General features: G+C 36.9%; 1 protein-coding gene across 1 annotated transcript in view; it reads right to left on the reverse strand.

The window, feature by feature from the left end:
• Positions 1-24,270, reverse strand: part of THOC2 (THO complex subunit 2) — a gene marked incomplete at its 5' end in the record, with an annotated part of 111,685 nt that extends 87,415 nt beyond the window's left edge. The window contains 4 exons of the mRNA XM_079727044.1: positions 2,937-2,988; positions 5,381-5,472; positions 10,314-10,372; positions 24,200-24,270. Coding sequence (XP_079583170.1) covers positions 2,937-2,988; positions 5,381-5,472; positions 10,314-10,372; positions 24,200-24,270 — 274 coding nt within the window. The remainder of the gene's footprint in view (positions 1-2,936; positions 2,989-5,380; positions 5,473-10,313; positions 10,373-24,199) is intronic.
• Between the last annotated feature and the right edge of the window lie 989 nt (positions 24,271-25,259).

Consider the following 25,259-nt stretch of genomic DNA (forward strand, 5'->3'; position numbering starts at 1 on the left):
TACTGCCATCACTAAGAATCAAAAGAGAAGAGGACCTATCATTAAACACATCCATATTTTCCTGGGCCTTCTCCACTTTTCCTTCTTGGACAGTGCCATCTCCCAATATTCTGGCCACTACAGCTAAGCACACAGTCAGCTCAAGCGTATTAAGGGAATTTCGGGGTGTAATTTATACAATGTAAATTGCAGTACAATCTCAATCTATCAATAAGACTTTTAATCTGTGTGTATCTCAACAATCCCTTCCAGGGACTCCTAGTTGTCTCCTCATTATCTAGTCTTCTGGTCCCTCCTCAGCCTAGAACTTCAAGGATACTGATCTTGAGGGGTCAGGACTAAAGTGGGCCTATTCTTTTAACCAATATCTATCTACCCTCAAAGGCCTTACAGTCCCTAAGATCTACCTCCAAAGTCCCCAAGATGAGAGCATTTGGGTACAGGTTCATCCTCTTCAAGTAAAGTCTACTCTCCTCTCGGCCATCGGACCTGATTAACTCTCTGGGCTCTGACCATGTTAGGAAATGCTTAATGGTACCTCAGTAAATTTCTTGGCTAAACTATCTCAATAATCAATATAGGGTTCTATTATCCCAATTATGCTTTCCCTGTTTTCTTTATTCTTTTTGTTCTAACTTATGAAATCATTCATTATTCATTCATTATTTCTGACTCCTCAACCCCAAATCAGCACCTAATAAGTTTTCTTTAATTTCCCTCTGATTTTCCTTAAAAGCCCTCAGCCATTTCCAACTCTAGGCCCAGTATCACCAACCACCTAACCCAGCGCAGAGGTCCCATCAGTCCATCAAGTCACATCAGACTCTCCTTTCGGGTTAATATAGCTCTCAGGCCCCCTCACCCTTACATGATTAATCTTTTAAAGGAAATTGTTATCTTAACCAGGAAAGTACGGCACTGATTTCTCTTATAACTGTTAAAATATTAGAAAGATAACATGATATACTAGAAAGATCATGGACTCTAGAACCAAAAAAACCCAGGTTCAAACCCTGCCTTATACTAGTTGTGTGGCCTTGAAAAATCACTTTTCTGAGCTTCGATTTTCTGATCCATATATCTACCTTACAGAAATTGCTGTGAGGATTAAAATGAAATTAAATGCTTAACATACAGAAGGTGCTCCAAAATGGCACCTACATTATTATTACTGTGATCTTCATTATAATTATCATCATTATTATTAGAGGTAGCTTGCGTTCTTACTCCTATTCCCCTACCTTGGTATGGGGTCACCCTTGGATCATTTTTTTTCTGCCAAGGGTGGGGACACCTGAGGGAGGGGGCAGGTGAGGGAAATTCTCTTTCCAAGTTTGCCATGCTAATCTTGCTCGTAAAAATGGACTGGATAGGCTAAAAGAAATTTCCCAAGAGGAACCAAACATCATCTTCATGAATTCATGTTACTAGTAAAAAGCAATGACTTGTAATAATAATTCATATTATATAACTAAATAACTGTGAAGGGAAAATATATCCTAATAAAATAAGTCAATATAAAAAAGAAATTACTAGAACTTACTAGTAAGTTGATAATTGACGATTACCCAAAGAAAGATATAAAATGTACTCCTGACACTATCAATGAACAACAGCTTCCACACAATGGTACCTACAAATCACTCTTTAAGTCTTACAAATTTATAGTAAAAACAAACAATTTTCTAAATTGAAACCTGTCTCGTGTTATATTTATTAATAACATAATATAATATCTTTAGTGCCTGCTCTAAAAATTAAGCTTAAAAGGTTTTTGTTGTTGGCATAAATCAATCAACCCAATAGATAGCATGAACAAATACTTTATCATCTAAACCAGGATAGTTTTAAGATCGAAAGAAGGCACAATTAATAATTACGCCAGGAAAACAAAACAAAAAGGGGACATACGGTCACCAATCAATGGTCTTTTCATTTATCACTCACGGTCCACACACATTTTGACCTATTCCCAACCTTACTGTTGTTATAAAATCTTAAACGTCCTGAAGGATCAAGGACCAGACATTTAGATTTGTTGCAATCAAATCTGGGATTCTCAGTAAGACATTTAAGTAACCTATCTAATTCTAAGAGTTAAGATTAATGAGCTAAAATAATTCATTCCAGCTTGACAAACTCTCAGAGGATAAGTCATATTTTAAAGCGAATATTATAATGTTTGGTAATGTTTTCTAACAGGTCAAAGTTACAGAAAGCATAAGACTGATGAGGAAAACTGTGCTCAAAGATACTTTATTCAGATTTTAAATCAGAGAAATAAATTTGTAATATACATTATTTTTTAAATCCATGCCTCCCATGGAGGGACACTACCTTTTGTTCTAAGTAAAAGAAATATTACTTTCTTATCTTGCATGAATTCTTACTTATTCTGGACAAATAGAGAAGTTGCTATTTCCAAGGCTGGTTTCTCATCCTCAAAACAAAAGTACTTTTTATTACTTTGGCTCTTCTTGCTCTCTTTAAAATTAAGAAGAATCAGAAGAGTACAATAGTAAAGTAAATACCTCCTGAGTATCCTAAGTTTGAGATTCTGACATTCGTTGATAATCTGCATTGAATAATATTAATTATGTGGTTACGAAAATCTGAATAATTCAGACTAAATTTCAGAAAACCTGGCTTTTTTACTAGAAAGGACTTAATTTAGCTCAATTTTGTATAAAGATACATTGTGAAAAACTCAAACTATTTGAATTATAAACTACAACTATTTAAAGTTAGCTTATAAATAGTAATTATACTCACATTTGACTTATATATTCCCTATAAAGTAAAAAAACCAATATATTCTAGATTTGTAGAAACTTTGTAAAATCCTTAGTTTGAAAGAAAGCATTTTATTTAACACAGTATGTTAATTTACCAAACAACACTTTTTACAGGTGAAATAAAGGTCTATTAATACCTACCTAATATGCAGAATACGTCAGCAAGAACGGAGGGCATATCCTCACAAAATTCCTAATTTAAAAAAATACAATTATTTATAGTAAATACTAGAATAGCACACTAGCAATTATTATGGTTTCAGAATAACACTCCAGTAAAACTTAAAAACAAAACCCTAATACCACTATGTTGACAGATAATAAAAGTTTTTTTTTTTTTTTTTTTGCATTACGTGGGCTTCTCACTGCTGTGGCCTCTCCCGTTGCGGAGCACAGGCTCCGGACGCGCAGGCCCAGTAGCCATGGCTCACGGGCCCAGCCGCTCCGCGGCATGTGGGATCCTCCCAGACCGGGGCACGAACCCGCGTCCCCTGCATCGGCAGGCGGACTCTCAACCACTGCGCCACCAGGGAAGCCCAATAAAAGTTTTCAAGTTTCATAATATAGAGAAAATTAAGAGGGAGATAATGGTTGGAAAAAATGTTTAAATGTCTACCATGAAATAACTTGAGTAAAAAAAAAAAAAGAAACTTAAAACAAGCACCTCAGGAAATAATAAAGAACACAAATGAGTAACATTTTTCCAGTGAAGTTTCATGTCAGAAACCACTGGAATTTGGAGTACCTTACACCTACCTAAAGCAAGACTGTTAAATATGGTACATTTTTCATCTAAAACTTTAAATGTTGTGCTCAGGCCTGAGTCAACACTGATCTATGCAAAAATCATAGTATTATCAGAACAAAAATCTAAAAAATGCAATAATAATCACAAGCTGTTGTCTCATAACTCAAGATTCTCTGAAGATGAAAATAATTAGCAAAAATCTATCTTTATTTTCTTTATGCACTGATGTTTGCAGCCTTTGGAGAAACTGACCCGAAACTCTCCCCTCATTTCTGGATGAGTACTTCAGCATTCATCCTAGATTTGTCTCCTGACTTCCCACTCCCACACCCAATTTTAGAGCCATTTTCCATTAGTAAGGATCATAGTTCAATTATTGCAATTAGTTTGCTGGCACTATAGCAACCCTAAAATTAGCCTACTTTCAGAGAGTAAAGGAAAGAAATATAATTCTAAAGAAAAAACTGGTAGCTGTAAGAGACAGACAAGATATGTTTCTGTGGCTAAGATATGGGACAGTGCAATATAGGACTATGAGAATCTAGCCACGACAAAGAATCCAGCTGCAGAAGTATATATATCACTAAGGACTCAAAGAAAGGGAAGCTAAGTAAGAACAAAACACACATTAAGTTCATTTGGACTATTCATTTTCAATAAATGGGAAAAGTATTAGAATCAAATTCCATTAACACACTAAACCCTATACTGATGCCCAATTTACAGAATGAAATAACCTTAATTGCCAATCAGACATTAGTCTCTTCTTAAGGGCTATGAAATTTGGCTATGTCTACTTGAATGCAAGTGCTCCAAAACAACAGAGCAAGACAAGAGTTTTCAAACATGCAATATTAGTTGTTGAAGAAATAGACTACTCCAACACAAGCTAATCAGATAGAGACAGTTTAGAGGTAAAGGAGAAACTCATATTGAACCTCTACTGCTCAAATACATCTCAACATGAGGGGGGAAAAAAATCACAACTACTAAACATAGAAAGTCCTTAAGACCATCCTCGGGAAAGCACAAAAATCATAGAAAGAAAAAGGCTACAGAAGCTTAAAGCAGCACAGGGGAAATTCATACTGACATCAAGAAACTCCAGGTACCACCTCAATAATACTTATTATGAAAGCTGTTCTCAACTGGGAAGATAATTTTATTTATACAAGTGTAAAATCCAGCCTAATAATAATAGAATAATACACCACTTGTAATAAAATGAAACTTAACTCCTGCTTTACAAAAAACACCCTTACAATTTGAGAGTTCATCTTTCAATTCAAATACCAAACAACCATGGAAAGTATCTGGTCTGAATCTAACTTAAATTCTCTAATATATAAAAGAGTGAAACAGAATAACCACTTAAAGGTTAGGGAAAAGTCTAGTTATTATTTTCTAAAGCAAACAACAAACAACATGAAAATTAGCATCAAGCAAACATTAGAATCATACAACCTCAATTTAAAATAATTTAATCCTCAATTTTTTTAATATATTTAATTTCTAAACATAACCACAAACAAAAGAAAATGCCTTGTTATGCTATACTGGGAGAACAGTCTAACTAAATTATTTTTTTATAGGAGCTTTTTTTTTTTTGCCCTCCCAGCTTACATAATATTTCCTGCTCTACTCACAACCAGAGAAAAAGATTAAAATACCTATATTTCTGTCTAGCAACAATGGCTTACCAATATTATCTTAAAACATTCACTACTATAATTGTGAATAAAATGAAACACAAGTTATACACTTCAGGGATCCTTCCATCAAAGGCAAAAAGAAATATGTAACAATTATCAAATTTAAAAAACATATATATACTTACATTAATATCATTAAGAACATTAGATGCCTGTTCATGCTTTAGATTTCCTTTAATGACATGGTATGATAACTCATAAAGGGCTTGCTGGAAATCTGTCAAACATAAAAGAAAGAGTATAATGACACAGTCTCTTGAACATGAAAGGTAGACTCTCTAGGGAAAGATCTACGTATTTCCTACTTCTCGGAATTATTATAAACATCAATAATGATTAAGAAAACTATACTTCTAATGCTTTTCCCTAGCAGATTTTTTCCTTTTATTTTCACAAAAACACAATACTTAAAGAGTAGAAAAAAGTTAACCTTGACTCCAGTACTATAACATAACTACTGCTTGAGCACTTCCTTCCAATCTTTTTCTATATGTCTACATATTTTACATACTTGCATTCATAGTTTACATCATTTGGTATTCTGATTACCTGACAAACACTTCTAAAAGCATTTTCTCATGCTACCAAAGTCTACGAAATTATTTTTAATGAGTGCATAGAACTCTAGCAAGTGAATATAAACTAACCATTCTTCTCGCCAGGAAATTCACAGATTTTTCTAACTATATTCAGATTATAGTCAATTCAAATGCAGGGCTACACTGACAACAGATAAGGAATAGCAGTAAATATAAAATTTAATTTTACCCATATCCTACTGTCAGAGAAATTTCTCCCCAAAATCTCATTTTCTCCTCTATTTCCATCAGAATTCAAACTAAAATACATTCAGCCCTCTGTATCCATAGGTTCTGCATCCACAGATATGGAAGGCTGACTTTAGTCATTGTACACTGCCATTTTATATAAGGGACTTGAGGATCCTCGGATTTTGGTTATCAGAGGGGGCTCCTGGAACCAATCCCCTGCAGATACTAAGGGCTGATCGTAATTACATATGTACATACACACATAAAATATCAGTCCTATGAGAACTGTCAACCACATGTACAGTAGTCTCATTCACTATTAATTAGCATAACCCCCCTTTCCTGGAGAAGGAATTTGGGGAGGGGGGAGGAGTTAATGGTCAGGTGAACACCTCCTTTCTGCCACCTTTTTCTTTAGTCCCATACACTAAAATCTTTATCTCCTTCCTCTCATTAAAAGTAGGAAAACAGGGCTTCCCTGGTGGCGCAGTGGTTGAGAGTCCGCCTGCCGATGCGGGGGACGCGGGTTCATGCCCCAGTCCGGGAGGATCCCACATGCCGCGGAGCGGCTGGGCCCGTGAGCCATGGCCGCTGAGCCTGAGCGTCCAGAGCCTGTGCTCCGCAACGGGAGAGGCCACAACAGTGAGAGGCCCACGTACCGCAAAAAAAAAAAAAAAAAAAAAAAAGTAGCTCTAAAAACATTAATGTAAAATAAAGTCAATTTATAATCCACTTTTGAAATAAATCAAAAAATCTTTCAGGGCAATATAACAAGTTAAGAAATCAAATATTTGGGAGTTCCCTGGTGTTCTAGTGGTTAGGATTCGGTGCTTTCACTGCTGTGGCCGGGGTTCAATCCCTGGTCGGGGAACCGAGATCCTATAAGCTGTGCAGCACGGCCAAAAACTAAAAATTTAAAAGAGAAATCAAATATTTAAAAATCTTCTCCTTTGGTCTACTACTAGCCACAAAAAAGGAACATAACAGAAATAAAAACTTTTATCAATCTCCCATTAAACAATGAAAATAGTATTTTACAATGAAGTAAATTTGTCCATTAAATTATTCACAAAAGAAATATAGTTAGATTATCCCAATTCCTTATGAAGAATCCATTAAATATATTCTACCTTTTTCACAAATATGCCTTCATTATGTTTATAGTAAACTATATAAAAACTAAAATGCAAAGGAAAAATTTCTGTTAGCATGGTAGGAATATGAGGTCAGTTTCATGCTTTCAATTTCCATTAATAAAATGCTTTTATAACAAATAATAGCCATTTGAAGTTATCCAGATAACTAGGATTTTTTAAAAAGCAATCACTCTTAGAAGCACAAAACAGCTGAGCATCATAAACTAAATTCCCATAAGAATATGGGCTCACAGGGGCTGAGGGAATTCTAATCTTAATCAAAGGAGATTAAAGTAGAGAACAAATGGCCCAAGGTCATCTTGCTGACACTAAGTAACATAAAAACAATCACAATGTAATCCACAAAGTAGCAAAGATAGTCCCCAATTCACATGTTATTTAAATGCCCATTTAAGTGGCAAGGCCTGCAAAATCTACACTAAAGCTGAAAGCCCTGCAAAAAAGCCCTGCAAAATCTACACTAAAGCTGAAAAAGCCCTGCAAAATCTACACTAAAGCTGAAAAAGCCCTGCAAAATCTACACTAAAGCTGAAAAACTTTACATTTACAATGGGGAGGAAAACTTACAACCCTTATAATTACACAGAAAAGAATAAATGCTAACGTTTCAGAAAAAGCAGCTTTAAGAACAGCCACAAGTAAAAGGGACTTGTAGACACTCTTTGTGGAATTTGAACATTTTAGACACTAGTTCTTGGTTATGTCGAATATCACTAAGACTACTCATGTTTATCAGCCAACCTTACAATGTTATTTTATGGGGGGGTGGGGAAGAGACTTATAAAAAGAACAAGGAGAAGCAGCTTGTGCAAGGGAAACTGCCTGCCTGAAATGAAATCAATTTGAGGGAGAGGCAGAAAGGGAAAAAAGGGCACAAGGAACACCACCCAAACTCAATCCTCCTGAGACAGACGAAGGAAATTCTGAAGAAACGACATTTAATTCCCTGCATGGACTACCCACTCGGGCCCTCAGACCAAAGCTTGATTGTTGGCAGATATCAGCCAAAGAGTGTTATGCGTTGAGGAAGTAGGCAAGGGCAAGCAAGAGAGAACACCTGCAGTTGAGCCAATGAGGCCACACTCCTACTATTTGGGGTTTCATACATGAATCAGAACAACCATGCAAATTAACAATAATCTGATAGTTATTAAACATCCACACAGTCCCATTTAAAACTGGAAGAGTAATCACCCTGTTACACTATTTATAGTTTTTCTGAGAATTCTTTTTCTTATTTTATCTACTTAAGGTTTCAATCGCAAACAAGATCCAAGTTAACTGAGAAGTTAGAAACTTGTTTTAAACATAAGGTGAAAAAAATAACTATCCAAATGCTTTTAAAAAGGAATCTTTTTTTACTCTCTTACATTTCTGACAGTCAACTGACTTATTCAAAAAAGAAGGCATTATATCAACCTCAGAAATCTTCATGAATGATCATGCAATTTTAAAAGCAGGATGATTGGAAAATAACTTTGGGGATTGGGCTAGGAATGTTAACAAGTCTTACCCAAATGACAGAAAGAAAAATGGCTTACTCATTTGTTTAAAAATGCTTTCTATTCAGAAACCCAAATGTTCTTCAAAAAGTATATATTCTCATATTAAGGTAATATTTAATTTTTGATAAAAGTAAACTTATCTACAGAAAATTATCTAATAATTTTTTATTTAAAATAGAATATTGACTATAAATTATTTTTCCAGATTTGAAAAAAAAATGTTATGGGTTCTATCCCCAGTGAAAGCTACACATGAAAATGCTTTAAACTTACTGGGCGTTACTGCTTTTGTTCTTGCCCCTCCTTTTCTAAATCCATATACCTAATTTTATTTTTTATTATTATTTTTTTGTGTGTGTTACGCGGGCCTCTCACTGTTGTGGCCTCTCCCGTTGCGGAGCACAGGCTCCGGACGCACAGGCTCAGAGGCCATGGCTCACGGGCCCAGCCACTCCGCGGCATGTGGGATCTTCCAGGACCGGGGCACGAACCCGTGTCCCCTGCATCGGCAGGTGGACTCTCAACCACTGCGCCACCAGGGAAGCCCCATATACCTAATTTTAAATTAATGAAAGTTAAACAGCAAATCCTTTAAAATTAACATAACTAAAAATTTACACCCCGTTTAATAACATTTTATTTAATATACTGTATTTGTGATATGCAGTAGTAAACAACTCCGTTCCTTTTAATGTTTTCCATGATACTACCTTTAACAAGATCCCCAGATACCACCTAAACATAACCAGCTTTAGTAAAAACACTGAACCTCAGTTTCTGGAAGTTTCCTAGTGCAAAAAAGATCAGAATATTTTTTTTTCCATGCTAGCTCTTCTCTTCTGTTTATGATTGATACCTAGCCTGTATAAGTTTTACTACAGCTAGCAACTGCTGAAATGTAGGTAAATATACCATGTTATAATTATAAAAGCCAAGCAATATTATATGACTATTATGCAGGTCAAAAGACAACCATATAAAGAGATATATAGTCTTACTGTAACTATAGTTTTAATCTCAATTCTAATATTTTCATATAAAAGCTTTATATAATGTGAATATCTTAGACCTTTTGCTTTTATTCATAAAATTTAATGGAAAACAGGATATTTATTAATTTTGACCAAGCCAAAGATAATAGCTATGATACTTTTATTTATTTATTTATTTATTTATTTATTGGGCTGCGTTGGGTCTCTTTGTTGCAGTGTGCAGGCTTTCTCTAGCTGTGGCGAGAGGGGGCTACTCTTCATGGGGGTGCACGGGCTTCTCACTGTGGTGGCTTCTCTTGCTGCAGAGCAGGGGCTCTAGGCATGTAGGCTTCAGTAGCTACAGCACGCAGGTTCAGGAGTTGCAGCACACGGGCCCTACACTGCAGGCTTCAGTAGTTGTGGCACGTGGGCTCAGCAGTCGTGGTGCACGGGTGGTAGGGTGCGTGGGCTTCAGTAGTTGTGGCTCGCAGGCTCTAGAGCGCAGGCTCAGTAGTTGTGGCGCACGGGCTTAGTTGCTCTGTGGCATGTGGGATCTTCCCGGACCAAGGATCAGGCCCATGCCCCCTGCACTGGCAGGAGGATTCTTAACCACTGCACCACCAGGGAAGTCCTATGATACTTTTAAAAGTCTTACCTCTATAAGTTGAACTATCATGGCTTTTATTTTCACTGAAGATCCGGCATAAATGCAAACTAGAATAAAACAAATAATCTGTATTAATTTCTAATCCTAACATAGATAGTCCTTATAGAGCAAATTATATCAACTAAAAATATCCGGAAATGTAGCAGATATTTTTAAATTCATTAGTTTATAATTTAAATAAAACAAACCTATAAACCCTAATTGGTCAGAACTGGAGAATGCTAGTGAATCAAGTCATTATTTTGAAAACTGGTAAATAAAAGAATGAAAATCAAGCACTTATTCTGCCTTCTGTATATGAACGAATAGTTGATAAGAAATGCCTCTGTTAGTATTTCAGCTAACAAACAAAGGAATGGTAGAATTAGAACATCACCATTTTAAGGTCCCTAATAAATTAAAGGATCTAGGCATCTATTAATGGCTATTCACATCACAAGAGACAATCGGATATCATGTGCCTCCTGATCCTGATATACAAGAACATACCACCACCTATGAAGTTGTCTTTAAAGGCGGGGGGGGGGGCAATAACTTAAATTCAAACTGTGGGAAACTCTACAGGACAATGGCCCAGTCTCTTCAACAAATATATTACAAGGGAAAATAAAAGATGGTGCGGGATCCTCAGGGTAAAAAAGGCTTAAGAGATATATCGATCACAATGTATAGCTCCTTACTTGGATTCTGTTTCAAACAAATATTTTAAGAATTAACATTTATGAGTCAACTGGAATATTTTATAACTTTTTAAACGATAGATGCTGAAATATCTACAGATGAAATACTTACTTCAAAAGTATGGGAAAATGGGTAGGGTTATAGATGAAACAAGACTGGCCAGCAGTTGATAAATATTTAAGTTGGTTGATGATTTCATTGGGGAGCTATTATATCTACTTTCTCATCTGAGACTTTTTTCCAATAACAAAGTTTAAAAACAAAAAGTTGAAATTTTTTTCATAAAATTAAAAATTAAAAAAAAATACCTGTTGTATGGTGAATATTTCTTCACTAATTTAAATACAGCAAAGGACAGATATACAGTATACAGTGAAAAGAGGTATGTTTAATTGGAATTCCAGAAAGAAGAGAGAACAGGGCAAAAGCAGTATTTGAAGAAATAATAGCCAAGAATTCAGTTTTCCAGAACTGAAGTGAAATCTGTATCTGGGCATATCAATAGTAAAACTACAGAAAACCAAAGACAAAATCATTTAAGCACCTGAGGAAAAAAAGGCAATTAGTATCTTCATGACTTCTCAACAAGAACACTTGATAGCTGGAAGATACATTCAAGGTGCTAAAACAAAGTACCTGTCAACCTAAAATTCTATACCCAAAAAACACAGTTCCAAGAAAAGACAAAATAAGGACTGAACTTCAGACTAATAAAAATTGAGTTCACATACTAAAAGAAATGCTTGAGGACATTCTTCAGGCGGGATAAAGATGATCCCAGATAGAACCTTAGAGTTGCAGCAAGAAATGAGGGGAAAAAGTGCTAAGTATATAGGTAATTCTAATTTAATATTAACTGAATAATAATAATAGTGACTTATGGTACTTAAACATGTGTAGTATTAAATATAGAGAGATAGATATATAAATGGAAAAACAGTGAAATACATCAAGGCTAACGTGGGTTTATCCCAAATACACAAAGTTGGTTCAAATTAACTCACCACATTAAATTGACTTTTAAAATAACATAATAATTCAGGAATAGGTTCTATTCCTAATTTTCTAAAAGTCCTTTTATGCATAAAAGACGTTTGACAAAATTCAACATCCATTCACTATTTTTTAAAAAGACTTTTAGAAAATCAGGAATAGAAAAAAACTTATATTTGATAAAGTAGCAGTTCTGATAGTGTGGTTCACAAACCCCTGATCCTCAAGACACTTTCTAGAGTTCTGCAAGGTCAAAACTATATTCATAATAATACTAAGACTTCATTCCCCTTCTTTTGCTGTAATGACATTTGCCCTAATAATTCAAAAGCAAAGGAAGGTAAGACGGTTAGCACCTTAACATTTATCAAGACAGTAGCACCAAACTGTCTCATTGAATTCTTCATGATCAAGAAATCAAAGGAAAGAATATAGCCAGTCTCATGTAAGATGTCACCAAACTGTTTCATTATATCTTTCATGACCATTCACAAACAAAAGCCAGTTTCCCTTAAGAATGTCCTTGATAGGAGTGACCTCAGCAAGATGGCAAAATAGGAAGCCCCAGGCCTTCCTTCCTCCCATAGAAACACAACTCAACAATACACATACCCAATTCCCTTTATGAGAAATTCAGAAACCAGTTAAGAGGCTCCTGCACCCCAGGCGAGGACTAAACCAGCTGCATCAAAGCTTGTAGGAAAACACAAGACACTCTTTCACCATAGTCCCTTCTCCTGGCACAACACCACACAACTGGGAGGAAATTCCCAATTCCCAAATTCTCCCTGAGAAGGGAAAGAGAAGACTGGACTATATATACATCTAACATTCTGATTTGGGGGGGGGGGGGAGCAACAGCTTGGCAATCTCCCCCTCAAGGGAGAAAGAAGAGTGTCCAATAGCCCAGCCTTTGGGGAGGGGGTACTGCCTGAGAGACTGGTTTCTGTCTAGCCTGACTTAGGGCACTGATGGCACTCAGCATACTCTAGCTGCCTGGGAGCCACTAAGAACAAAAAGAGCTGGGTGGTGTGCTGCTGCTTCACAGGACCCATGGTACAACAGATGGACACCAGAGAATGCAAGAGAGTGCCAGTTTCCGGGAAAAAAGAAACTGGAAAATCCCTCTTATCTGGAATCTACACGAGTCCAGAGAAAAAATTTGAGAGGCCCCCAGAATCTATAGCCAAGCTGATTGGTAAAGGCCTTTCCCTGTACTAAAGCAGTCCATAAAGACTGGGATAAGAGTGTTTTTTCAAATGCAAGGATATCAACACAAAATTACAAAGAACATAAAGAAACAGGTAAAATGGCCCAATACAAGAAACAAAATTAGTCTCCAGAAACTGATCCTAAAGAATTGGAGTCAAATGAATTATCTGACAAAGAATTTAAAATAACCATCATAAAAATGCTCAATGAGCTCAGGAAAATGATGCATGAACAAAATGGAAATTTTAACAAAAGGACAGAAAATTTTAAAAGAACCAAATTTTGGAGCTAAAGAATGTAACAACTAAACTGAAAAAGTCATTAGAGAGCACTATAGATAATTCAAGAGCATTATGGATAGTCATATACAAAAGAATGAAATTGGACACTTCTTACATCATACACAAAAATCAACTCAAAATAGATCAAATACATAAAAATAAGACCTGAAACTGTAAAACTCCTAGAAAAAAACACAGGGGGAAAGCCTCATGACATTGGTCTTGGCAATGATTTCTTGGATATGACACCAAAAGCACAATGAAAGCAAAAACAGACAAGTGGGACATCAAACTAAAAATTGTGTGCACAGCAAAGAAACAATGAACAGAATAAAAAGGCAGGGGACTACCCTGGTGGGCCAGTGGTTAAGACTCCATGCTTCCACTGCAGGGGGCACGGGTTCCAACCCTGGTCAAGGAACTAGGACCCTGAGTGCCACACGGTGCAGCCAAAAAAAAAAAAAAAAAAGAATGAAAAGGCAACCTACGAAATGGAAAATAAAAATGTTTGCAAACCAGCCATGTATCTGATAAGGGGCTAATATCCAAAATATTTAAGAAACGTCTACATCTCAATAGCAAGAAAAAAATCTGATTTAAAAATGAGCAAAGAATTTGAATAGACATTTTTCCAAAGAAGACATACCAATGGCCAATAGGTGTATGAAAAGATGCTCAACATCACTTATCATCAGAGAAATGCAAATCAAAACCACAATAAGGCATCACCTCACACTTGTAAGGGTGGTCATTATTAAAAAACCCCAAACAAACAAAAAAAAACAGAAATGACATCTGATAAAGGACTACTGTCCAAAATATATGAATAACTCTTAAAACTCAACAATAAGAAAACAAACAACCCAAGTTAAAAATGAGCAAAGACCTTAACTGACACCTCATCAAAGAAGATATACAGATGGCAAATAAGCATATGAAAAGATATTCCACATCATATATCATCAGGGACATGGAAATTTAAACAATGAGATACCACTACACACCCATCAGAATGGCCAAAATCTGGAACACTGGCAACGACAGATGCTGGTGAGGATGTGGTGCAACGTAACTCTCAATCATCACTGGTGGGAATGAAAAATGGTACAGCCACACTGGAACACAGTTTGGTGGTTTCTTACAAAATTAAACATACTCTTACCTTATGATCCAGCAATCCCACTGTCCTTGATATTTACCCAAAGGAGGTGAAAACTTATGTCCACACAAAAACCTGCACATGGATTTATAGCAGCTTTATTCATGACTGCCAAAACTTGGAAGCAACCAGGATATACTTCAGTAGGTGAATGGATACATAAATTGGTACACTGACCCCATGGAATATTATTCAGCACTAAACAGAAATGAGCTATCAAGACATGAAAAGACATGGAGAAACCTTAAATGAACACTAATAAGTCAAAGAAGCCAATCTGAAAAAACTACATAGTGTATGTTTCCAACTAAATGTCATTCTGGAAAAGGCAAAACTATGGAGACAGTAAAAAGTTCAATGGTTGCCAGGGGTTAGGAGGAAGGATGAATAGGCAGAGCACAGAGGATTTTTAGGGCAGTGAAAATACTCTGATACTATAATGATGGATACACATCATTATACCTTTGTCCAAACGCATAGAATGTACAACACTAAGAGTGAACACAGAGGTAAACTTTGAATTTGGGGCAATTATGATATATCAATGTAGGTTCATCAGTTGTAACAAATGTAAAACTCTGGTGGGGGATGTTGAAAATGGGGAGGCTGTGCATGTGCGGGGGTGAATTTGGGGCAATTATGATGTATCAACATAGGTTCATCAGTTGTAACAAATGTAACACTGGTGGGGGATGTTGATAATGCGGAGGCTGTGCATGTGCGGGGGCAGGGGGTAAGGGAAATTTCTGTACCTTCCTCCCAATTTTTCTGTGAACCATAAAACACCTGTTTAAAAAAATTAGTCCTTTAAAAACCAACAGAGAATAAGTGTTAGGGAGGATATGAAGAAACTGGAAACCCTGTGCACTGTTGGTGGGAATGTAAAATGGTAAACAGTATGGAAGTTCCTCAAAAAATTAAAAATAGAACTACCATACAATCTAGCAATCCCACTTCCAGGTATTTACTCATAAGAGTTGAAAAGAGGATATCAAAGAGGTATTTGCACTCCCATGTTCACTGCAGCATTATTCACAATAGCCAAGAGATAGAAACAACCTAAATGTCCATCAACAGATGAATACATAAAGAAAACATGGTGTGTACATACAATGGAACATTACTCAGGCACAAAGAAATCCTGTCATATACTACAACATGGATGAGCCCTGAAGATAGTATGCTAAGTAAGTCAGTCACAGAAGGATAAATACGGCATGATTCCACTTATATGAGGTATCTAAAGTAATCAAGCTCATAGAAGCAAAAAGTAGAATTTCGGTGGTTGCCAGGGGCTAGGGGGAAAGAGAAATGGGAACTTGCTGTTCAATGGGTATAAAACTTCAGTCAAGCAAGATGAAAAAGATCTAAAGATCTGTTGTACTACACTGTGCTTATCGTTAACAATACTGTATTGTACACTTAAAAATGTGCTAAGATTTATCTGATGTTATGTGTTTGTATCTACAATAAAGAAAATGTCCTTAATGAAGTAGTGAAAATTAATTTTAATAAATCCTAGCCCTGAGAACATGCCTTTTTAAAAAATACGTATTTTTAATATTCTATGTGACAAATTGGAAAGTATACATAAAACATTTCTGTCACACACCAAAATACCATGGTTGTCTCCAGGAAAATCACCTATACGACTGTTTGAATTCTGAGCTGAACTAGCTGCTTTTTCACAGAACACCATTTTTACTTGAAAGAAATGACAAACTATGGTTATTCGGATTTGGGTCTTTGGCAAGCATTTTCTCAAAAATGAACCAAGAGAGCCAGTCACTTCAAGGAAAACAACTGAGAGTATTTGTTGCCAATGATAAAATGTAAGGTTTCAAACAAAAATTAGAATTTTGGAAAACTTTTATCTGGCACCACAGACGTGGCTAGTTCCCAATTCATAAAAACTTTCCTGATAAGCTCAGTGATGATACTAAAGAATGCGGGGTTTTTTTAATATTATACAATGCTTGTGTCAATATTTGGAAATGCTGCATCATTCAGTGAACCAATATTTTCCAACTGACCAATGCATGATGTTGCAAAATAATGCATGGGTAAAAGATTCCAAGTAAAAGAGAGACAATTGGATTTCAATTTAACAAAGTACAAAAAGTACACTGATATGGTTTTGGATTTGGCATTGCAACAAACCATTAAGAAACTACCACCTGACAAATTTTGACATGATATCAAAGAATATCTACAATTATCTGAAGAGGCTACTCAAATTCTCCTCCTTTTGCCAACTATTTATGTGTGAGGCTGAACTTTCTTCATATACATCAACCACCACAACAATATATTGCAACCCCTACTTCACAGCACACATAAAAATCAACTCCAGTTAGATAAGACTTAATTAAAAAGGGAGAGCAAAATAATGTTTCCAGAAAATCATAGGATAAGTTCATTAACCTGAAAATGGAGAGAAACTAGTAAACTAGAAAAAGACGCCTATGCTACAAATGAACGCATATGCAAAACAAACAGACTCACAGATATAGAAAACAAACCTGTGGTTACCAAAGGGGAGAGGGACGGGGGGCGAGGGAAGGGGGAGACAATTTAGGGGTATGGGATTAACAGATACAAACTAATACGTATAAAATAGATAAGCAACAATGATATACTGTGTAGCACAGGGAATTATAGCCATTACCTCATAATAACCTATAAATGGAGTATAATCTGCAAAAATACTGAATCACTATGCTGTACACCCGAAACTAATATAATATTGTAAATAAACTACACTTCAATTTTTAAAATTGGGAAAAATGCCTATGAAAATATGAGCCCCAAGAAAATAACATTAGATACATATTATATTGACCAAAAATTTACAGTCTGACAATATTAAATGTTAGCCAGGATGTGAAGGTGAACTCTCATACACTGCTGGTGGGAGTATATTTTGAAATAGTTTGGCAGTATCTAGCAGAGCTAAAGTTAATCACAATCTAGAACCTAGCCACACATACAATGTATGTATTCTACAGTTCAGTATATATCCCACAAGAACACATGCTGTGTACACTAAGATACCTGTATAAGAATGGTTCTATTGGCACTGTTGGTAACAGCCAAAAGCTCAAAACAACAAAATTGTTCATCAGTAGTCTAAGAGATAAGTTGTGGTATAGTTATACAATGGAGTATCTTTTAACTATGAAAATCAAAGAACTGCAAATACCTGCAAAAATATGAATGAATCCTAAAGACATAATGTTGAGCAAAAGCAGCCAGATACAATAGAATACACCCTCTATGATTCCATTTATATGAAATTCAAGAAGAACAAACTTAAACTTATTTGGGTAGCAAAACTGTAAATAAAAACTAGAGAAAGCCATAAATGTCAGTTACCACAGGGGAGATAAAGAGGGTGCAATCAGGAAGGGGGACTATGTTGACTAGAGCTGGATATGAGTTACATGGGTGTGCATCTTACAGTGATTCTTTAAGCTCTACATTTAGATTTTATGCACTTTTCTGTATTTTTTAAATTTCACATTTCAGAAAAAGAAATATTCTTATTACAAGCTGTACAAAGCTCTAACGAAAAAGAGAACCAATGAATGCGTATGTTTCTCACTCTTTTATGTCTAGCAATGCTCTTTCCATAGTCAATAAAACAAGTAACTTTAAGACTTACAGAATATGCTTATATATCACATCTAAGGTGAAATATGATACCACATTACAATCATCCACAGAGAGATTATCTACTTTGCAGATTATGCATGCCCTTGCAGTTCACCTCTCTGTGTCTTTTGATTATTTCAATACTTCATCATCAGAATGAGCAGGGTACGGTTCAATAAACTTTTCCCAGTCAACAATTCATTTGTAGGTCTCACAAAATTATTTTCAAAACCAAAGAATAAAAATACCTTGCCACTGGAGAACAATTACTAAATTAAATCTACATAGTTTGAAAATCTCATTTAGTTATTAGTTTTTAACCAATTCCTATTAAAAGAACAAAAAAAAATTTTTCAGAGAGCACCTTAGAAATGGTTAAATAAGCTGATTTAAGTTTGACCCCAAGTACTTTCAACTACTTCTGTGAACCAGATAGGCCTTCCAATGTGTTAAGACAGTGGGTAAGCTTTTAGTTTCTCAAAATAAGTTAAACCTACCACAAACTTACCTCAAATAAAAAAATCAATCTTCATTACATTAGGCAATACAAAAATATCTGCTTCAAGACTATCATCAGAGAATATAACCTAAAAATGTCTGACATCTAGCTCCTTTTTTGTTAAGAGTAAATATATAAGAAGGTGCATCAAGGCTGCTTCAATATTTGCTATAAAGTACTGAAACAATTCCCCCTTGTGGGGGAACCACTGTCCCCAGAGGTTCGTTTCCCTTTAGAATGTAGTAGCAGGAGATACTGCATCTTTGACAGAAGAATGCAAAGGAGATCAAGTAACTCATCTTTACCTTTGTACCCAGGCTACTAAAAAGCAAGGTCAAATATTCCTTCTTACAGTGAATGTGTTTGCTTATTCACATTTTCAATAGCTTCATTTTCTATTTGTTTTAATAAGCTTAATGCAAATGTCTTTTGTTATAATCCTTCCAGTGGGGAGGGGGGAATGTCAGTGTTCCAAATCCCACTTAATCTAATGGTACAGTCATTGTTACATAATTTTTAAAAATCATTGAAATGTAATTTCATCTTGTCAGTCACAAGGCCACAAACATATTCATTAAAGGATGCAGATGATAATGTCATCATGAACTATTAATAAGCATCTCAAAGATTTGCTCAAATTGTGTAAGGAATCACTGATGGGTTATTATGATAAGGCAACTTGCTTGTATAACAGATACTTTTATTTCCCTAGTATAAAACACTTCTGCCTTAGTTGTTAGAGGAAACTAAAAACAATCACTAAGAATTTTCCCCCAGTCAGGAGATTTGTCCGGCTCTTCCCCTAAGTAGTTCACTAACAGAAGTATCATTAAGTACACTAAGTATCTTCAAGTATCCTTAAAGAAACAATTGTTTCTAAATGTTGGGTGTCTTACTACAGCTCTTATACAGTTTTAGTTCTCTATCCTAAATTTTAAAGGGAGGAAAACAAAACTACCTCCAACAGTTGCCCATTTTAATGTGGTTTTAAAAATAATCAAATATTCTGCCTCGGTACAAATTCAAATGATTATTTTAGTCCTTTAATAACCTCCAAATAATTGAGTTTACCATTTTTTCCACTTTTATAGCAGTTTGGTGCTACTGTGGAGATGCTATCTCAGGCCCCTGAGAACAAAGAATATACTTTCTGTCAAATATCTGTGAAACTTAAACTGAATAAAATGTCTTCAGTTCTTCCAAGAACTTAATGTTATTTTGCAAATGCTCTTTAACATGAGTATTTGGCTTTCCGTCTTACTTGGTCCTATTTTCCAGTAAAAAAAAGAAACACAACACAAGCCTGCACTACTTGATTATGTTCAACATCTCAAAGTTGGCTCTACATATAAAAAATTGATGTCAATCTGTGCTTCAATTAATTCTTAAAAACAAAACAACAGAAAAGGCTAAATTTTGTTAAGCAAGTGCTACCTCTATTATCATTGATAGAAGAGAGACATAACCCACAAAAATGAATATTGGGACATGTAGTTTTATCTTGAAAGATGCATTTAAGAAAATGAAAATATGCACCTATGAGGAGGAAAGGGAACAGGAAATCTTAAAAAAGACAACAGAAGTTCCTGCACACAAGTACATTAATAGCACTCTTTCTATCTTAATTAAAGAATAATTTAATTTTTCCAACAAACCAAGAAAGCAGTAGCCTGGAAAAATGTCCTGATACTGCTACAATATTTTCTGAAGAATGAATTTCTCTTACCAGGGAAATAAGACCAAGACTTATGAACACAGGTCAAATGAGAAAACAAATGCCAAATGAAAAGTAAGACATAAAGAAATGGTTTCAGATAAAGCTTCAGCTGAACTTAGAGCACCTTTTGAAGAAAAAAAAAGACTTAAATACTAACACTAAAGTTTCTTAGAATGATTATTTGCTATAAACTCCCTCCTCCAACTTCCCTCCAAAAAATTCAGGACAGACAACATTTAATGAACATCCAAATGTACTTCCATAAGTTCTGGAATATGTCATCTAGTAGCAGAAGAAGAAAAAGAATGGTAACCAAAACATCTGGCGATTAAATTTTAAAATTTTATTATAACTACCAATAATTAATAAGGTAACACCCAACAAAAATGTCTAATTGATGTATAATTTTTTTAAAGAAAGAATTAAGTTCTTCAAACAGACAAATAGATGATATTCAACAAATATAAGTATTTCAAAATTAAACAAAGTATTGACATGAGACTAACATCTTCAGATTAAGAGCTTGGATAATAAATCCTCCATTAAGGTTGCTTGTGACACAAAGAAATGCTGAGCTCACTGTGTTAATCATGCCTACTAAAAACAAAATTCTCCCCTGGATCTACCAGTACATGCAAGTTTATTAGCTTAATCGTGGCAAACCCTATGCCAATATGAAATCATCAAGAAACTAAAGCTCTAATTCCAAAATTAAAGTGATTAAATCCATATCTTGCATATGTCGCAGAATTTCAAAGAGTTTGCATTAAGATGTGAAACTCTGAAGAGCAGATCTAAGTGTTACTGGAAAGGACAATTATGTTTTGGTAGTCCTCCTCTGTCCTTCTGCTATCTCTTGGAAAAGATCATTTTAAGAATTCACCATAATTTACCATGAAAAACATAATCAGTATCCCTGGAAACAATAGATTAGCTAAGTATGTGATGGACCATTCAGATAGGCAAAATACAGTTTTTCTTTTCTCCCTAGTTACTTAACAAAATTTATTCTTCAAAGCCAAGACTTTCCATCTTAATAGACAGTTGCTTTTCATGAGGCACAATTAAGAATTTGCCCTCTCAAAGTTATAAAATATCCCATACATTGCATATGTTCACTATGCTGCTGAAGTTGACTACAACTCCCAGAATAGACTTACACTCATAAGAAGAGACAGACAAGAAGTGAACTAGTACCTCATGAAACATATCATGCATTTTTTTAAAACGGTAACTTTCAGTCAAGTTAAAGCTCATCTGCTAATTTATCTCATTAAAAAGGAAAAATCCACCCAAGATATAATTTTAAATACTGGTCATATCTTAAAAGCCAAATATATAAATGGATTCATTAATATGGTGACACATTATTTTTTTAACATTTCCAGTTGCTGGTTTGTATTTTAAGAAGCTGTTTTTCAGACAAAAGAAAGGATTTTTTGTAATATATTTATAATACCATTTTATTCTAATAAAATGAAAATGCTAACTCTATCTTTAGCAAGATACAAAAATTCCAAAGTTAGACTATATGCAACAAAGTATTCAAAGAGGAAAAAGAGGTCCAGTAAATGAAGACTAAGCACTGGATGGTGATTTGTTTGACTATTTCATACAACTTAACAACTATTTAAACTATTTCATTACTGTCACACAACTCTCTTCATGTAACAGAACAGAGTTATAAAACTGACTAAACTGATCTGGATCTACTAAACAAAACAAACAATGAACTGATTTACCCGTTTTGGGGGGTTATCCTAATCTAATATAGATGAAAATGATGGCTTGGTTTGGTAACTTCCCATCCTGCCTTCCCTGCACACAAGAGACTTAATAGCTATTTGTTAACTAGCACGTACAAGGATTTGGAAAATGTTCCTAACAGTTAAAAATGTAATGCTTATCAAACAGATTTCTCTGTCAGTTAACAAAATAAGCACTCTAAGCATATGCTAGAAAGGCTATGGGGGGTGGGGGAAGGACGGGGATGGGAGGGTTGAACCAAAAGAAATGTGAGACAGTCCCCATTCTTCAAGGGTCTCTCAATTCGTTAGAGTACAAGAGTATACATGAAAGAGTCAGAGACCAATTAATTGCTAACCTGAGTGGTACAGACTTTAAGTGCAAGAGCTGTCCAAAGAAGTTTAAATATCTAAAGATTGGAATAATAATATTACTTTTAATAGCTATCACTTGAGTACTTACTATAAGGCAAGTGCTTTACAGGCGTTATTTAGTCTTCACAGCAATGCTTTGAGTACTTATTATTCCCAATTTACTCAAGGGGAAACGGTCAAAGTGGTTAAGGAACCTACCCAAGGTCACTCGGCTAGTTAAGTGGCTAAAACTGCCGCTTACCCAGGCAATCCAAGTCTAACGCTCACACTAAGACTTCATAAGGCAGCGCGAGCGCGGCAAGGGGGTGGGGAGGGCCATATAGGCTGGCGCTATTACACGCGCAAGATCGGCCAACGCATTCCCCGCGTTTCGTTCCAAGTAACGAAGTTTCAAAGATCCGTATCTCGCGCCAGCAACCGTAAACTGACTACGGGGGTCGGCGCGCGACCACGGCAGAAATGGCTAACAGGGTCGGCGCGCGACCACGGCAGAAATGGCTAACAGGGTCGGCGCGCGACCACGGCAAAAACGGCTAACAGGAGTTAATCTCATACAGGCTGAGCTTTAACTAATAAAGCGATTCAGAGAAAGAAATTCGCAGGAAGTTATTTGTTTTAAAATCTGGGGTTTGTTCCGCCGCTTAAGAGAATTTTCCCCCCGAGACAGGGAGAGCTAAAATTCGGGGCAAGGAAACCGCGGTTATAGCAAATTACTGTTTTCTGTATTACTGAAAGAAAAAAAAAACAACCAAGTTTTGGGTCTACAGGAAACGCGTTATTCTAGGTACACGAGAACCTTGGAGAGTTGCCAAAATTAGTTGCAGTCCCAGGACAAAATGGGGTTTAGGAAACATTTAATGACGAAAGTTGATTCCAACCCGAAACGGCTCTAAGGTGAAAAGACGGAGCAAAGAAATGCCGGTAGGTCTTCGGGGAAAGCGGCAATCCTTGCTACACTTCGCACACGGGCAGCGGCGCCGCGCGAGGCCGGGACAGTCCGAGAGACAGCTCCCGGGGAGGACGAGAGGTGCCAAGCGGGGTTCTTCCCGACGCCCCGGGCTTCGCGGCGGCGGGCGGAGAGGATGGGAGGGAGTCCGGGACGGTTCGGACTTCAGGCAGAGGAGGCGCCGGGCTCCAAACTGCGGAGTCGAACGGGTGCAGAGTAAAGAAATGGGACAGACTGAAAGTCCGAACCCTCCCGGCGCGGCCCCGTGAAGAGAAAGGAGCCAAGTGAGCTCCAGCGAAGAGGGGGACAAAAAGAGACGGAACGAAAGCGCAGGGACCCGTAGGGACAAAACGGGAGTTCTAAGAGGCTAAAGAAAGACAAGCTCCGGCGGGCAGCGGGGATTTCTGGGAAGTCGGAGAAGGCAGAAGGTCGGCGGCGATTACCAGCACCTCTCATCCCCGAGTTCAAAACTCCTAGACAACCATCCACACCCGCCACCCGGATGGGGGAGGGGACACCTCTCCCCCCCCACAACCTCCCCCCAAATATGAGAGCAAGGCTGACGCCCGAGCCCAGCCCGGCCGTGCGCCCGCCTCCATCCCGGACACTCACAATTCGCCTCTCCCTGATTTCTCCCAGTTCTTTATCCACTCTACGGGAACCACGACAGCTGCGTCCGCCATCTTCCCCTCACTAGTAGCAAAAACCCGGATGTGTAGCACGCGAGCGAGGGGTCAAAGGGGAGCACCGCCCACGGGGAATGCCGGGAGCCGCGAGCTCGGTTTTCGATTTCCCGCCCCACTTTCCGCCCCACTTTCCACTCCACCCTGCTAAAGCCCGAGGCCCTGTTGCCAACCACGGCTGGGACCCGTGGATCCCGTCGCAGAGTGACTACGCTGGCCGGGGCCTCTGCAAACCTTGCCCCCGCTTCCCTTTAGAACAGGAAAAATGCCATCCCCAGGCCAACTCGTAGCCTTTATCTTCTTCCGTAGCATCTACTCCAGACCACTAATTCAAAATTGTGTTTTTTAAAGCACCTAATATGTGCTAGACACTGGGGACAGAGAAATAATAAGCCATGATGCCTACCCTCAACGAGCTCAGTCCGTGGGGAAGACAAACATATAAGCAGATCACTTACAATACACCCCGCTGAGATCAAAGAAATTAATTGGGGAAGAGGCAGCAGGTTACTATGTGCCAGGCATTCTGCTAATCCGAATGACACAATTTTAGGAGAAAGATAAATCGGCCCTGGGAAACACTTGCAACTATCAGGGCTGACAGCTACTGTGTCTGCGGCTGTCATTGTAACCTTAGGCAAAACTAGGGGGCGCAAATACGAAGAGAAAGGAGTTCTTACATGGTATGAAAGAATCTCCCGAAGAGATACTTAATATTTCAAAGGGCGAAATAGAAACTTTACGGTCGGAAAACATGGCCGACACCCTCCTAACTCTGATGAATATAAGCATCCTTATGTATTAAACAAATGGGCGTCATATGCCTCCTGATGAGGTGCTAAGGAAAACACTAACCACTTTTGTGGTATTCATCATGCCAAAATTCGCATAACCTGATTTTAATCACGAGGGAACATCAGACAAGCCCATATTAAGGGACAGTCTACAAAATTACTGGCTTGCACTCTTCAAAATCATCAAGGTCACTA

The sequence above is a fragment of the Hyperoodon ampullatus genome (assembly GCF_949752795.1).
Source record: "Hyperoodon ampullatus genome assembly, chromosome: X".
NCBI lineage: Eukaryota > Metazoa > Chordata > Mammalia > Artiodactyla > Ziphiidae > Hyperoodon > Hyperoodon ampullatus.